Below are 14,555 nucleotides of genomic sequence, written 5' to 3'. Positions count from 1 at the left end.
CGCGGACCGGAGCGGCGCTCGCGGGCACGCGCCCCGGCCACCCGCGGGGACCCAACCGGCGGCGCCGGGCGCGCGGACGCCAGAACGGCTGCCGGCTGCGGGCGGCTGACCCCGGGCCTGGGTCAGTGAGCGGCCCTCGGCCCCCGCCAAGCCTGCGATTCCCACCCGCAGCTGGTGCGCTGCTCACGGGGGGTCGACCCCCGGCGAGGTCCCCGGCGCTTCCCTTGGGGTGGACCCTGCGGCAGGTGTGTGCGTGCGAGGCCTAGGTCTGGTCCGCGCGGGCGAATGGGGAGGACGGAGCCCCCGGGCTTTCCTTGGCATGAAAGCTCTGTTTTAAATTATTTCGTTTCTTAGCCGTGGTCAGGACCAGATGAGGCTTGCTTTGTTGCTTTTCAATGAGAATGTTAAAGCTTAGATGTCCCCAGAACATTCGTGTTAGGACCTTTAATATATATACTATATAAAAACTGGTAATAAATGGTAAATAAATTATAATAAATGGTAAATAAATTATAAGTTGAGGGTTTGGAAGACTAGGCATATCATCTCTGATGACACACACACAAAAATCTGTTAAGAGTGGACATGTGCTCGGTTTCAAAAGACCTTAACACATTAGTGTACGTACGAATGGTTTCATTAGTAACTATTTGGCTCCACTACACAATTAGTGATCAAATTGAAGTCATTCAAAATGAAAGCAACTAGGATTTTTAAATAACAAAAGTTCACTAATGCATAGTTCTGTTATTTTCCTTCAGGTTTTCTATCAGATGTCCTACTGTAATAATGCTGGTAAGTATTGAAGGGTTGATTTAAAAAATATCTGTTCACAGAACTTAGTTTGTGCACATACAATACTAGTGACTGGGAAACTGCTTAAAACATGTCAAGAACTGGGGAAGGTGAGAGATTTTTATCATATAGCAGGCTATGACAACCTGTCATTGTTTCCTGTAAGAGCCAAAACTCCTGGGCGAGTGAGTTACAGCAGTAGCCACAACATCTACCAGTTTTGCCTCAGTTCTCCTGAGCCCCAGCCCCCACAGGGTAAGGCCAAGTGGGCAAGAAGCCATGCGGATGTTGGTGTGTGTTGCCTTAGGAGACAGGAACTCTGATCTGAGGCAACAGTGTACATGCCTTTGAAGGCTGTTGACTGTACAAACATCCTTGAGACAGTAGTCCAGAGTGATGGGTAGTCAGTACATTGCTTGGAAAACAGAAGTGCCATGGATTTTTCTGCCAACAAAAATCGTGTGGTGTTTTCACTCATAAGATATGATGGCAGTTATTTGCCAATATGACTTGGTCACATATCATTTAACTTCAAAATCTTTTTTTTTTTTTTTAAGTATTTTTATTTATTTATTTGTTTGAGAGCGACAGACACAGAGAGAAAGACAGATAGAGGGAGACAGAGAGAAGTGGGCGCGCCAGGGCTTCCAGCCTCTGCAAACGAACTCCAGACGCGTGTGCCCCCTTGTGCATCTGGCTAACGTGGGACCTGGGGAACCGAGCCTCAAACCGGGGTCCTTAGGCTTCACAGGCAAGCGCTTAACCGCTAAGCCATCTCTCCAGCCCAACTTCAAAATCTTGATCGCGACTCCAGCCTACAGCCGTTGCAAACAAGTAGACCCAGAGTTACTTATTCTTTGCCTTCCACTCCTATTTTCTGTTGTTGTGAATTTAAGAAGGTAACATTTGCACCCTGATCTAAAATCTTTACCAAATCGTTAGAGCTGGGTGAGGTGGTGCATGCCTTTAATCCCAGCATGCAGGAGACAGAGGTAGGAAGATTGCTGTGAGTTCAAGGCAAATCTGGGAATATAGAGCAAGTTCCAGGTCAGCCTGGGCTAGAATAAGACTACCTCAAAAACAAACAAAAATCGCCAGAAAGTTCAAATGGCAGTTGACCTATTCATCAAGACTCTGCCATTGCACATGCCAACATTTTTTTCTTTCTTTTTTTTTTTAGCTTTTCGAGGTAGGGTCTCACTCTAGCCCAGGCTGACCTGGAATTCACTATGGAGCCTCAGGGTGGCCTTGAACTCACGGTGATTCTCCTACCTCTGTCTCCCGAGTGCGTGCGCCACCACGCCCAGCCCAACATTTTTTTATTAATTTTGTTTTGTTACTTCTTATTTATTTATTTGAGAGCAACAGAGAGAGAAAAAGGCATATATATAGAGAGAGAGAATGGGTGTACCAGAGCCTCTAGCCACTGCAAACGAACTCTAGACTTGGGCGCTCTCTTGTGCATCTGGCTAACGTGGGTCCTGGGGAATCTAACCTCCAAAAGGGGTCCTTAGGCTTCACAGGCAAGCGCTTAACCACTAAGCCATCTCTCCAGCCCTATTTATTTATTTTTGAGACAAGGTCTTGCTTGTAACTCAGGCTTCAGCGTCCCAAGTCTTAAGTATTAAGGATTTGCACTACCATGCCCAGATAAATATTTACTTTTCAAAACAAAAATGGGATATAAACACTATATTATAATTTTCTTGTAGAATTTATGCTGAATATCTTAGCTTTTACTGGCTCAATAAATTAGCTGTGGCAGGTGTAATGGTGCACCTCTTTAGTCCCAGCAGAGGTAGGAGGATTGCTGAGAGTTTGAGGCCAGCCTGAGACTACATAGTGAATTCCAGGTCAGCCTGGGCTAGAGCGAGTCCCTACCTCAAAAAACCAAAAATAAATAAATAAGCTATTATATGCTTATAAATATACTTTATTTAAGCAATCCACAATTCTTGGATGTCTATGTAGTTTCTAGTTTTCATTACTATGAGAAGCATACACTCTGTTATTGTACTATGGGAACATTGCACACATATCAGATAGACAACTGCTTAAGCCTTTGGAGAAAATAGTTAACTGTTTTGGGATTCCTTTCTTCCTCCCTTCAATGTCCTGCTTTCTTTGGCTGTCCTCAAACTTGCAATAATCCTCCAGCCTCAGCTACTGAATTCTGGTATTACAGGCATGAGCTGTCATGCCCTGCTTGGTTTTGGAATTTTAACTAAAGTTTCAAAATAGATTCACATTGCTAAAACTCAGTCTGTGCCCTTCCTTAATTCTTGGAGGCATTTTTACTTTTTGCACATCACTAAGTCTTTGGATATTTGTTGATAATAAGATGTAGTATTTCTCTTTTATTTTAACAAGTAGGCAAAACTGGAATGAGGAGATCTCAATCAGCTTAACACATGATTATATTCACTATATGAAAACATTTTTTATAACATTCTGTGTTTTATGTTTATTTCAGATATATTTGTGTCATCAAAAGCTGTTTCTCCCATTGCCAGTAGATGCATTTTTGATACGAGGAATGCCAGCATAACACAAGTTTTAAGCTTTTAAAATATTTTTATTAATTTTAGGAGTTAAGAAGTTTCCGTTCCTTTGCTCCAAATCAGAGCAGTTTGTTCTCTGCATACAGAAATGGAGTGATATTTAAAAAGAGCTGGCTCTTGGTAGATGTTTAAAACTGGATTGGAATGATCTAAGCTCTGTGCTGAAGTAAGGTCAGTTGCACTGCATATACTAATTTGGGTAAGTATTTTATGTTGACTGATTAGTGAAAAAAGACTATCAGAAAAAATGTAAAGCTGAGAAAATTACTCTTAGATCAACATTAAAATATGTTAGTCTTGTACTATTTTTGATATTAATAGTTTCGAAATTTCAGTAATTTGTGGCAAATTAAACCTAGCTTTGTGGTGTTTTTCAGCCAGTATTGAGTTGTATTGGAAAAAAAAAGTTTTCTGTGTGGTATTGGGAATCAAACCCAGGGCCTCACACATGCTGATTTCTACTCTACCAGCTCTAGAAAACTTTTATAAGTAAACATCCAGAATTATCATAAAACTCAATTAAAAATGTCCATAGGGGCTGGAGAGATGGCTTAGTGGTTAAGGTGCATGCCTGCAAAACCTAAAGACCCTGGTTTGATTCTTCAGGTCTCATGTAAATGCACATGGTGGCACATGCATCTGGAGTTTGTTTGCAGTGGCTAGAGGCCCTGGCACACCCATTTGCTCTCTCCCTTCCTCCCTCCCTCTCTCTTTCTCCCTCTTCCTCCCTCTCTCTTTCTCCCTCTTCCTCCCTCTCCCACCCCCTGTCTCTGTCTCTAATAATAAAAAAAAAATGTCCGTAGGAGCTGGGCATGGTGGCACACTCCTTTAATCCCAGCATTTGGGAGGCAGAAGTAGGAGGATCACCAAGAGTTTGAGGCCACCCTGAGACTACATAGTGAATTCCAGGTCAGCCTGAGCTAGAGTGAAACCCTACGTCGAAAAACCAACCAACCAAACAACAACAACAAAAAAGTCCATAAGTACAGCACTAATATAATCATCAACTATGCCTCATATTACATTGTTTACATGGGAAACTGAATTTTGGTGGTAGTGTTTTTGTTTTTCAAGGTAGGGTCTTGCTCTAGCCCAGGCTGACCTGAAACTAACTGTAGTTCCAGGCTGGCCTCAAACTCACAGTGATCCTCCTATCTCTGCTCCCAAGTGCTAGGATTAAAGGTGTGCATCACCACGCCTATCTTAAGGAAGTGAACTTTGGGGCTAGGCATGGTGATGCATATCTTTAATCCCAGCACTCGGGAGGCAGAGGTAGGAGGATTGCTGTGAGTTCAAGGCCACCCAGAGGCTACGTAGTGAATCCCAGGTCAGACTGGGCTAGAAGGAGACCCTGCCTCAAAAAAAAGAAAGAAAGAGAAATTAATTAATTAATTAATTAAACTTTGAACTTAACCTATGGCACTTGGATTAAGTATTTATAAATATAAGAATCCAGCAAATCAGAATATTACCTACCATCTAAATTCATATAATAGCTGGGTGTGATGGCTCACACATGTAACCCCATCATGCAGGAAGATGAGACAGGAGGATTGCCACAAGTTCAAGGCCAGCCTGGGCTACATAGTTGAAAGCCTGGATTATGGGATGAAATCCTGCCTCAAAAACTACTACTAAGAATATCAAAAACTAATAAATTTGGGCTGGAGAGATGGCTTAACAATTAAGGAGCTTGCCTGCAAAGCCAAAGGACCCAGGTTCGATTCCCCAGGACCCACGTAAGCCAAATACACACGTGGCACATATGTCTGGTGGTTGTTTGCAGCAGCTGAAGGAAGCTTCTTAAAATTTTTTTTAAAAAATTAGATGGGCATGGTGGTGCATGCCTTTAATCCCAGCATTTGGGCGGCAGAGGTAGGAGGATTTCAGTGAGTTCGAGGCCACCCTGAGAATTCCAGGTTAACCTGAGCTACAGTGAGACCCTACCTCGAAAAGCAAAAAAAAAATTTTAATAAATTCAGGGCTGGAGAAATGGCCCAGTGGTTAAGGCACTTGGCAACAAAGCTTAACAACCTATGTTTGATTCCCCAGTACCCATGTAAAGCTAGATGCTCAAAGTGGTACATGCATCAGGAATTCATTTGTAGCAGCTAGAGGCCCTGGTGTGACCATTCTCTCCCCCCCTCCCTCCCTCTCTCTCTCTCTCTCTTTCTCTCTCTCTCTGTATCTCTGTCTCTGATTGCAAATAAACAAATTTTAAAAATAAATTCAAAAACTTAAAAAAAGAAAAACTGCCAAGTGTTGTGGTACATACCTTTAATTCCAGCCCTCAAAAAGCAGAGGTAGGAAAATTGCTCTAAGTTTGCAGACAACCTGGAACTACAGAGTGAGTTCCAATTCCACCTGGACTAGAGTGAGACCCTACCTCAAAACAGTGAATAAATTCACATAGTAGAAGATAACCTTCTAGGTTATTTGTTGTTTAAATACATAATAAATAAATGGTTGGGGAAATGGCTAAATGGTTAAAGGTGGTTGCTCATAAATATAATAAAGCTCTGAATTTAGAGACTCAAACACTTAAATGTTATATGTGTCAAAGGCAAGGGTTCTGCTTTGTAGCTTTTGTAATAAAACAAAATCCATGTGGTTAAATATTTGTTTTTAATTAATTTCTCTTTCTTGGTAGAGTTCTCACTTTTAGGACTTCTCACTAAAATCTCAATAATAAACACACATACATTTCTTGCACACATGTGCAACTAAACCTTAATAATCATAATATGGGTTACACTGTGTTTTGATTAATATGTACTTTGAGACTAATGAGATAGGAGAGTCACCAAGTTCAAGACCACCTTGGGGCTACAGAGTGAGTTCCTGGTCAGCCTGGGCTAGAGTGAAACCCTACCTCAAAAAAAAAAAAAAAAAGGCATGTACTTAGTATTTATTTATTTTAAAGTAGCTTTAATATTCTGGTTTTTAGACAGTAGAATGTTGTACCAAAAAAAGCATGAGAGGCGACTGGGGTGATAACTCAGTGTATTATAGGAATAGAACCAATAGAATGAGCATATATTATAAAGGGGACTTACTAGATTGGCTTACATGGTACCAGCTGACAGTCCAAAACTAGCTGTCCACAGATTGTACAGTGAGAACCCAGTAGCTGCTCAGTCCACAAGGCTAGATGCCTCAGCAGTCCCAGTTTGGAGCTGAAGGCCTAGAGGATTTCTGAAGAGCCACTGCTCGCCCGTCCAAGTTGGAAGACTGAAGAAGCTGAGTTCTAGCATCTGTGAAGTTAGCAACAGAGTAGATGACTCACCATTAAGTAGCAAATATAGTCAGGCAAAAAAACAAAACAAAACAAGAAAGACACTTGGACTGGAGAGATGGCTTAGTGGTTAAGGTGCTTGTCTGAAACACTTTTTCCTAGAACTTCATATATCTTAGAGAAAAGTCCTTAAGTATGTCCTAAAAATGCCTAATCACAGGCTGGAGAGATGACTTAGTGGTTAAGGTGTTTGCCTGCAAAGCCAAAGGACCTCAGTTCGATTCCCCAGGACCCAACTAAGCCAGATGGCGCATGCATCTGATCTGGAGTTCATTTGCAGTGGCTGGAGGCCCTGGTCCCTGGCATACACACTCTCTCTGCCTCTTACTCTCTCAAATAAATAAAGTTATAAAAAAAATGCTTAATCACTAGTTTGTACTCTGTATTTTATCAGTTGTTTTCAAGCGAGGGTCTCACTCTAGTCCAGGCTGACCTGGAACTCTACCTCCTGAGTGCTGGGATTCAAGACCCACTACTACCATGCCTGGCAGGTTTTTTTTTTTTTTTTTTTTTTTTTTTCTTTTTGGAGACAGGATCTCACTATGTAGGTAGTTTGGCTTCAAACTTCCTCTTTCTGCCTCAGCCACCTAAGTGGTGGGATTACAAGACATATGCAGGTTAACATTCACTTCTGTTTTTAAATAGGTATAATAGACATGTAAACACAGTATGTTTATGGAATAATGTTTCTCCTTTTTCAGGGTAACCCAAATCCATTACTGAGACCATGAAAATTTTGTTGGTGTTTGACTTCGACAATACAATCATAGATGACAATAGTGACACCTGGATTGTGCAATGTGCTCCAGACAAAAAACTTCCTGTTGAACTAGAAGATTCTTATGAGAAAGGATTTTGGACAGAATTTATGGGCAGAGTGTTTAAGTACTTGGGAGAAGAAGGTGTAAAAGCCGAAGAAATGAAGAGAGCAGTGACGTCGATGCCTTTCACTTTTGGGATGGCAGAACTCTTCAGCTTTATAAGGAAGCATAAGAACAAATTTGACTGTATCATTATTTCAGATTCAAATTCTGTCTTCATAAGTTGGGCTTTAGAAGCTGCTAATTTTCATGATGTCTTTGATAAGGTGTTTACAAATCCAGCAGCATTTGATAGCAATGGTCATCTCACTGTGGAAAATTACCATGCTCATTCTTGTAATAGGTGCCCAAAGAATCTCTGCAAAAACGTAGTTTTGGAAGAATTTGTAGATAAACAGTTAAAAGAGGGAGTGAATTACACACAAGTTGTTTACATAGGTGATGGTGGAAATGACGTCTGTCCAGTAACCTTTCTGAAGAAGAATGATGTTGCCATGCCACGAAAAGGATACACCTTACATAAAACTCTTTCTAGAATGTCTCAAAATCTCCAGCCTATGGAATCTAATGTTGTAGTCTGGTCTTCCGGTCTTGAAATAATTTCCCATTTACAGTTTCTAATAAAAGAGTAATATGCCAACAACTAAAATGTGTTGTAGTTAAAATTGGCTCAGCAGCACAAAACTAAAATTTCAAATGCTAGTGGCTTTAAACAATGTGGGTTTAGAGCAGGGCGTGGTGGTGCATGCCTTCAATCGCAGGGGAGACAGAGGTAAGACAGATGTACAAGGTGGTGCACTAGTCTAGAGTTCATTTGCCATGGCTAGAGGCCTTAGTGCACACATTCATATTCATATTCTCTCTCTCTGCTGGGCATGGAGGCGCATACTTTAATCCCAGCACTCAGAAGGCCAAGATAGGAGGCCAGCCTGAGAAGACTGCATAGTGAATTCAGGACAGTCAGGGCTAGAGCTAGACCCTACCTCAAAAAAAAAACCAAAAAACAAAATATTGCTATTCAAGCTCCATTCCTCACAGCAGCATTCTGGCCAGCAATAATGGAGTGAGGTTGCAACACCTTAAGGATATTTCCAAAAGTACTGGACCCAGGCTGGTCTCAATTCTGCTTTGGCATCCACAGTGCTGGGATTACATGTGTACCACCATTCCTGTCTGATTTAATCAGTATGCTCTTTGTGTTTAGAAATTATTTGTTTATTGTTGAGGCCAATAAACGATTATGAAACTAAAAAAATAAGGCCTTAGGGCTGGAGAAATGGCTTAGCACTTAAGGTGCTTGCCTGTAAAGCCCAAGGACACAGGTTCATTTCTTCAGTACCTACAAAAGCCAGAGGCACAAGGTGGTACACACATCTGGAATTCGTTTGCAATGGCTAAAGGCCTTGGCACGCCCATTCTCTCAAGAAAATATGTGCCCATTCTCAAAATACTTAATTTTATTGACAACTTCCATAATTGTAGACAATAACCCATGGTAATTCCCTCCCTTCCCCCACTTTCCCCTTTGAAACTCCACTCTCATATCCCCTCCCTCTCTCAATCAGTCTCTCTTTCATTTTGATGTCATGATCTTTTCCTTATATTATGATGGTCTTGTGTAGGTAGTGTCAGGCGTTGTGAGGTCATGGATGTCCAGGCCATTTTGTGTCTAGAGGAGCACATGATAAGGAGTCCTACCCTTCCTTTGGCTCTTACATTCTTTCCACCACCTCTTCCACAATGGACCCGGAGCCTTGGAAGATGTGATAGAGATATTTCAGTGCTGAGCATTTCTCTGTCACTTCTTCCCAGTACCATGGTACCTTCTGAGTCATCCCAAGGTCACTGCCATCTGAAAAGAAGTTTCTCTAACCAAAAGTGAGAGTAGCATTAATATATGGGTATTGTTGCAGTCAGGTTCTCCTTGCTGGCATAAGTCACCCAACCAAGAGCAGCTTGTGGGACAAAAGAGGTTTATTTTGGCTTACATTCTTGAGGAAGAAGCTCTATGATGACAGGGAAAATGACAACATGAGCAGAAGATGGACATCAACCCCTGGCCAACATAAGGTGGACCATAGCAACAGGAGAGTGTGCCAACCACTAGCTTGGGAAAACGGGCTATAACATCCGTAAGCCCGCCCCCAACAATACACTCCCTCCAGGAGGTGTTAATTCCCAAATCTGTATCAGCTGGGATCCTAGCATTCAGAACACCTAAGTTTATGGGGACACCTGAATCAAACAACCACAGGCATGAATATTAAGAGAAGTGCTTACTGGGCAGTTTGGTGAGCTTAGTATATACATTCAGCCAGACAGCAGCAGACATTACATCCCTAGGGCTCATGACTACCCTTGTAGGTTTTCAGTATCAGGGATATATTTCCTTCCATAGAGTGGGCCTCCAGAAAAATTAGAGAACAGTTGGTTTCCCTATAACAGACATGCCACTTGATTGCACCCACTGACTCATTTGGCCTGGCTGGCCAACTGTAAGGTTTGCAGTGTCCACTGTTGAGAATCTTCACTGGTGATTTCTCTCTCCCCCATTGAACTGCATACAGCATAGTTTTTTCCAGTTTTCTGTCAGATGGTCTATATGGAGTAGGTTTTCAGCTCAGCTCCAGCAGGATCTCTATTTAGTTCCATAGCCTCCCCCCATCCACCCAAGGTAAGGTCTCACTCTTGCTCAGGCTAACCTGGAATTCACTATGCAGTCTCAGGGTGGCCTTGAACTCAGCAATCCTCCTACCTCTGCCTCCCAGGTGCTGGGATTAAAGGCATGCTCCACCATGCCCGGCTATTTTCTTCTTTTCTATTTCATTAATTTCTGCCCAAATCTTTATTATTTCTTCCCATCTACTGATTTTTGGTTTGCCTTGTTCTTCTTCTTTCAAGGTCTCAGGGTGGCCTCGAACTCACAGTGATCTACCTACCTCTGCCTCCAAGTGCTGGGATTAAAGGTGTGCGCCACCACGCCTGGCTAGAATCCTGCTTTTTAACACAGTCTGTAAATCTGTGTCTTTTGGTTGGAGCAATAAGAGTTATTATTACCAGGTATAGTGGTGCACACCTTTAATCCTAGCACTCAGGAGGCGAAGGTAGGAGGATTGCCATGAGTTCGAGGTCACCCTGAGACCACAGAGTGAATTCCAGGTCAGTCTGGGCTACAGTGAGAGCCTACTTTTGAAAAAAAAAGAGAGCGAGAGAGAGAGAGAGAGATGTTATTAAAAGGTGTGTATTTATTTTTGCCATTTTTCTTGTTTTGTAGCTCTTCCAGTTTTACATTTGCTGTCTCATATTAACTAGTTTTTGGGTATTGTTTATTTTTCCCAGATTTCTTATATGTGTGCTTTTTTTTCCCTCTTCAACATGGAGAATCCTTTCAAGTATTTTCTGTAGAGCTGGTTTTGTCTTCAAATATTCCTTTAGCCTGCTTTTGTTGTGGAATGTCCTTTTTCTCCCTCTGTTTGAGTGGATAGCTTTGCAGGGTAAAGTAACCTTCGCTGACAGTTGTTATCTTTCAGAACTTGGAACACAGCATTCTAAGCCCTTTTGGCTTTTAAAGTTTGTGTTGAGTAATCTGCTGTGGTCCTGATGGGCTTGCCTTTGTATGTCACTTGATTTTTCTTGCCAACTGCTTTCAATATATTTTCTTTGGTTGGTTTGTTTTGTAGTTTAATTATAATATGATGGTGAGGGGTTCTTTCCAGATTTTGTCTGTTTGGTATTCTGTAGGCTTCCTGTATCTGTATTAGCATCACTTTCCCTACTTGGGGGAGTTTGCTTCTGTGATTTTGTTGCAAATACCTGTTATGCCTTTGGAGTGAATTCTTCTCCTTCTGCTATGCCTGCTATTCAAGTCTTGTTGTAGCCTGGGTGAAGCAAATTACTGGCAAATTCTAAAATTAAACTGAGCCATATAGACATTCAGTCAAAACCAGCACAGAGTATTTTTATATAAGCATGGGGATTAAACTAAAAAGATAATCTAGTAAAGACAAAATCCCTAAGGGTGTGTGTTGCCCCACACCCTTAATCCTGTCAACTTGGAGGTTGCAATTTCTAGTCTGAAATGAGTTCCAAATCAGCCTGTGGCCAGTCAGTCCCTGCCCCCAATAATGACAGAAGAAAAAGACAAAGGCCTTAAAAATCAGGAAATAGTAGTCAACACAGCTTATTTGAGAAGGGTAAAGCCAACCAAAAATATATCATCCAACTCTAATACATAACCTTTCCTGACATGGAACGAGAGATAAGCACTTCCATTTCAGGAGTGTGTATCTAGCTTTGTATAAGTAGGCCTTGTTACCTTTTGGGATGGCTTCCAATCTCACCAATGCTGAGTGCCCACCTTGATCTCTCTTGGTGCCAGGTGGCTGGGGGTGAATGAGTTCTCTGGATGTTCATGGCCCCGTCGGTTGGGGGATGGGAGACTTTGCAGGGAACCTGGAGTCATACTGGAGCTGCTCAGCTGGTCCCAGTTGTATCTCCTTCAGCAGCTGCTCAGCTGGTCTCTGCTGTCTTCCCTTTTAGGTTTCTTGCCTTTTTGAGGAGGGTGATGGGAGTGGAAAAGCCCCTCACCTTGTTCCTGCTCCTGCTGCCTGTGCTGCCCGCCAGGTGGGCTTGCGGATTGGGGCTGCTAGCCCTGGTGGCATTCTGGCCGGTGTCCTCCTTTCTGGAAGATCTTGGTCTCTCCTGCTGCTCTGCTGTGGTTGATAATAACTTACACACCTTCACTTTTCAGCAGAGGAGTGAATTTTGCTGTGTTTCTGTTTATTTCCCTTCCTAGGCTGCCTTGGTGTAGCTAGTATGCTGCCGTCTTACCCAGAACTGTCCATAAAATATTTTTTTTAATAAGGCTTATGGGATGCAGATACAGCTCAGCAATTAAGGCAATGGGCTGCAATGTGTAACTACCTGGGTTTGTTTTTCCTGTACTCACCTAAAGCCAGATAAATAAAGTGGAACATGTATCTGGAGCTTATTTGCAGTGGCTAGAGACCCTGCTGCACAAATTCTCTATCTCACCCCTTGCAAAGAAATAAATAAAAAAAAAATTTAAATAAGGCTTTTGGGCCTGGAGAGATGGCTTAGTGGTTAATGCGCTTGCATGCAAAGCCAAAGGACCTTGGTTTGATTCCCCAAGACCCACATAAGCCAGAAGCACAAAGTGACGCATGCATCTGGAGTTCATTTGCAGTGGCTGGAGGCCCTGGAGTGCCCATTCTCTCTCTGCATCTTTTACTCTCTTAAATAAATAAACAATATATTTTTTAAAAAAATAAGGCCTTAGAGGTTGGGGAGATGGTTCAGAGGTTAAAGATGATTGCTTGCAAAGCCTGCTGGTTTGGGTTCAATTCCCAGTATTCATATAAAGCCAGAAAAACACACCTGGGTGCATTTGCAGTGACAAGAGGTCCTGGTGCACCCATACTCTCTTTCAATCAATTAAAAATAAGACTAATTTTCTCTGATGTCTAACCAACTAGTTTAGACAACATCATCTACTGAGACTGTCTAGATAAGCTGAACAGAAAACATCAGCTTCTGGGGGCTGGAGAGATGGCTTAGTGGTTAAGGTACTTGCCAGCAAAGCCAAAGGACTCAGATTCAACTGCTTAGTACCCACATCCCACATAAAGCCATATTCATAAGATGGCACATGCATCTGGATTTTCAGTGGCTGGGGGTGCTGGCATGCCCATTATGTCTCTCTCTGTCTTCTCTCTCTGTCTCTCTGCTTCTTTCTCTCCCTCTCTCAAATAAATAACTAAATAAACTTTTTTTTGAAAAAAATCAGCTGGCAACAGTGAAGAGTTTCTAAGGAAGCACAGAAATGAGAAGGTGACCTGTATCCCTGTAAGTGGTGACTAGTCTTAAATTGTGCTAAATGGTTATGTTGCTCTCCTCGTGGGAGCAGAAGAGACAGTGGAGTATGATTCCTGTTCTGGGAAGAATGATCCAGAAGTAAACAGACCTTTAAAGGGATAGCAGCTCAGTCTGGAATGCTCTCAGACTGTGGAGTTGGATTAAGGTTACCTAACATTGTTCCCAGGTGCCTGGTTTTTCAAAAGGAATGAACACTAGTTATTGCAGCTGGCTTTTAGGTGACCACTGTGATTCCTGACTTTTGGTATTCCGCAGGGGGAAGGGGAGGACTTGCTTCAACAGAATACATGATGATAAGATACTGGATTTTATATACATGACTACATTAATTTCTAGTCCTATTGCTTTTCCGTTGTGCAGTTGTGCATGCATGTGTGTATTCATTTTCATATGTGGGCATATGGATGCATGTGAGTACATATGCATGTCAGCATGTTTCAAAGCCAGAGGATATTATGTCTTCTTCAATTGTTCTTGCCCCTTATATTTTTAAGACAGGGTCTCTCGGTGAATCTGGGACTCACCAATTTGGCCAGACTAGCTAGCCTGCAAGCTGCTGGGATCTTGTCTCTGTTTCCCCAGTGCTGGGATTATAGGCCCAACTTTTATGTGGCTGATAGGGTCCTCATGTTTGTACAACAAGCACTTTAACCAGTAGGCCATCTCCACAGCCTTTTAGGACCCTTGTTAGGAGACTGCCTCGTTGATTTTGAAGAAATAAGCTGCTATGTGGTATGGTGGACTTTGGAGGAGTCTACATGGCAAGCAACTGAAACTTAACAGTGGAACTAAATATAGGATTTTGTAAATGATACTGTCCCAGGGGAGCTTTACTTGAGCCCAGCTAAATACTGTGATTGCAACCTTAGACCATGAAGCAGAGGACCTAGCTAAGCTGTGCTTGGACTCCTAGACAACAGAACCTGTGAGAAAACAAGTTTGTGTTAAGACAGAAATTTATGGGCTGGAGAGATGTCTTAGTGGTTAAAGGTACCTACTTGCAAAGCCTGATGGCCTGAGTTTGATTCCCCAGTATCCATTTAAAGACAGATGCACAAAGTGGTGTATACATCTGGAGTTCATTTGCAGTGGCAAGAGGCCCTGGTGCATGCTTGACTATTTCTCTTCTTCTCTCTTTCTATGTCTCAATATTTTATTTATTTTTGTTTTTCCGAGGTCTTGTTCTAG

General features: G+C 42.2%; 1 protein-coding gene across 1 annotated transcript; it reads left to right on the top strand.

Annotated features, from left to right (window-relative positions):
• Window positions 1-100: 100 nt before the first annotated feature.
• Window positions 101-8,121, top strand: Phospho2 (phosphatase, orphan 2). The gene is made up of 4 exons (XM_004651934.2): window positions 101-245; window positions 762-795; window positions 3,384-3,555; window positions 7,353-8,121. Exon 4 carries the CDS (start codon window positions 7,379-7,381, stop codon window positions 8,102-8,104), a length of 726 nt encoding a protein of 241 aa, XP_004651991.1. The 5' UTR covers window positions 101-245; window positions 762-795; window positions 3,384-3,555; window positions 7,353-7,378; the 3' UTR covers window positions 8,105-8,121.
• The last annotated feature ends 6,434 nt before the right edge of the window (window positions 8,122-14,555 follow it).

The sequence above is a fragment of the Jaculus jaculus genome, chromosome 4, assembly GCF_020740685.1.
Source record: "Jaculus jaculus isolate mJacJac1 chromosome 4, mJacJac1.mat.Y.cur, whole genome shotgun sequence".
NCBI lineage: Eukaryota > Metazoa > Chordata > Mammalia > Rodentia > Dipodidae > Jaculus > Jaculus jaculus.
The sequence above is the reverse complement of the archived record's forward strand: the minus strand, read 5'-3'. Positions and strand labels throughout refer to the sequence as shown.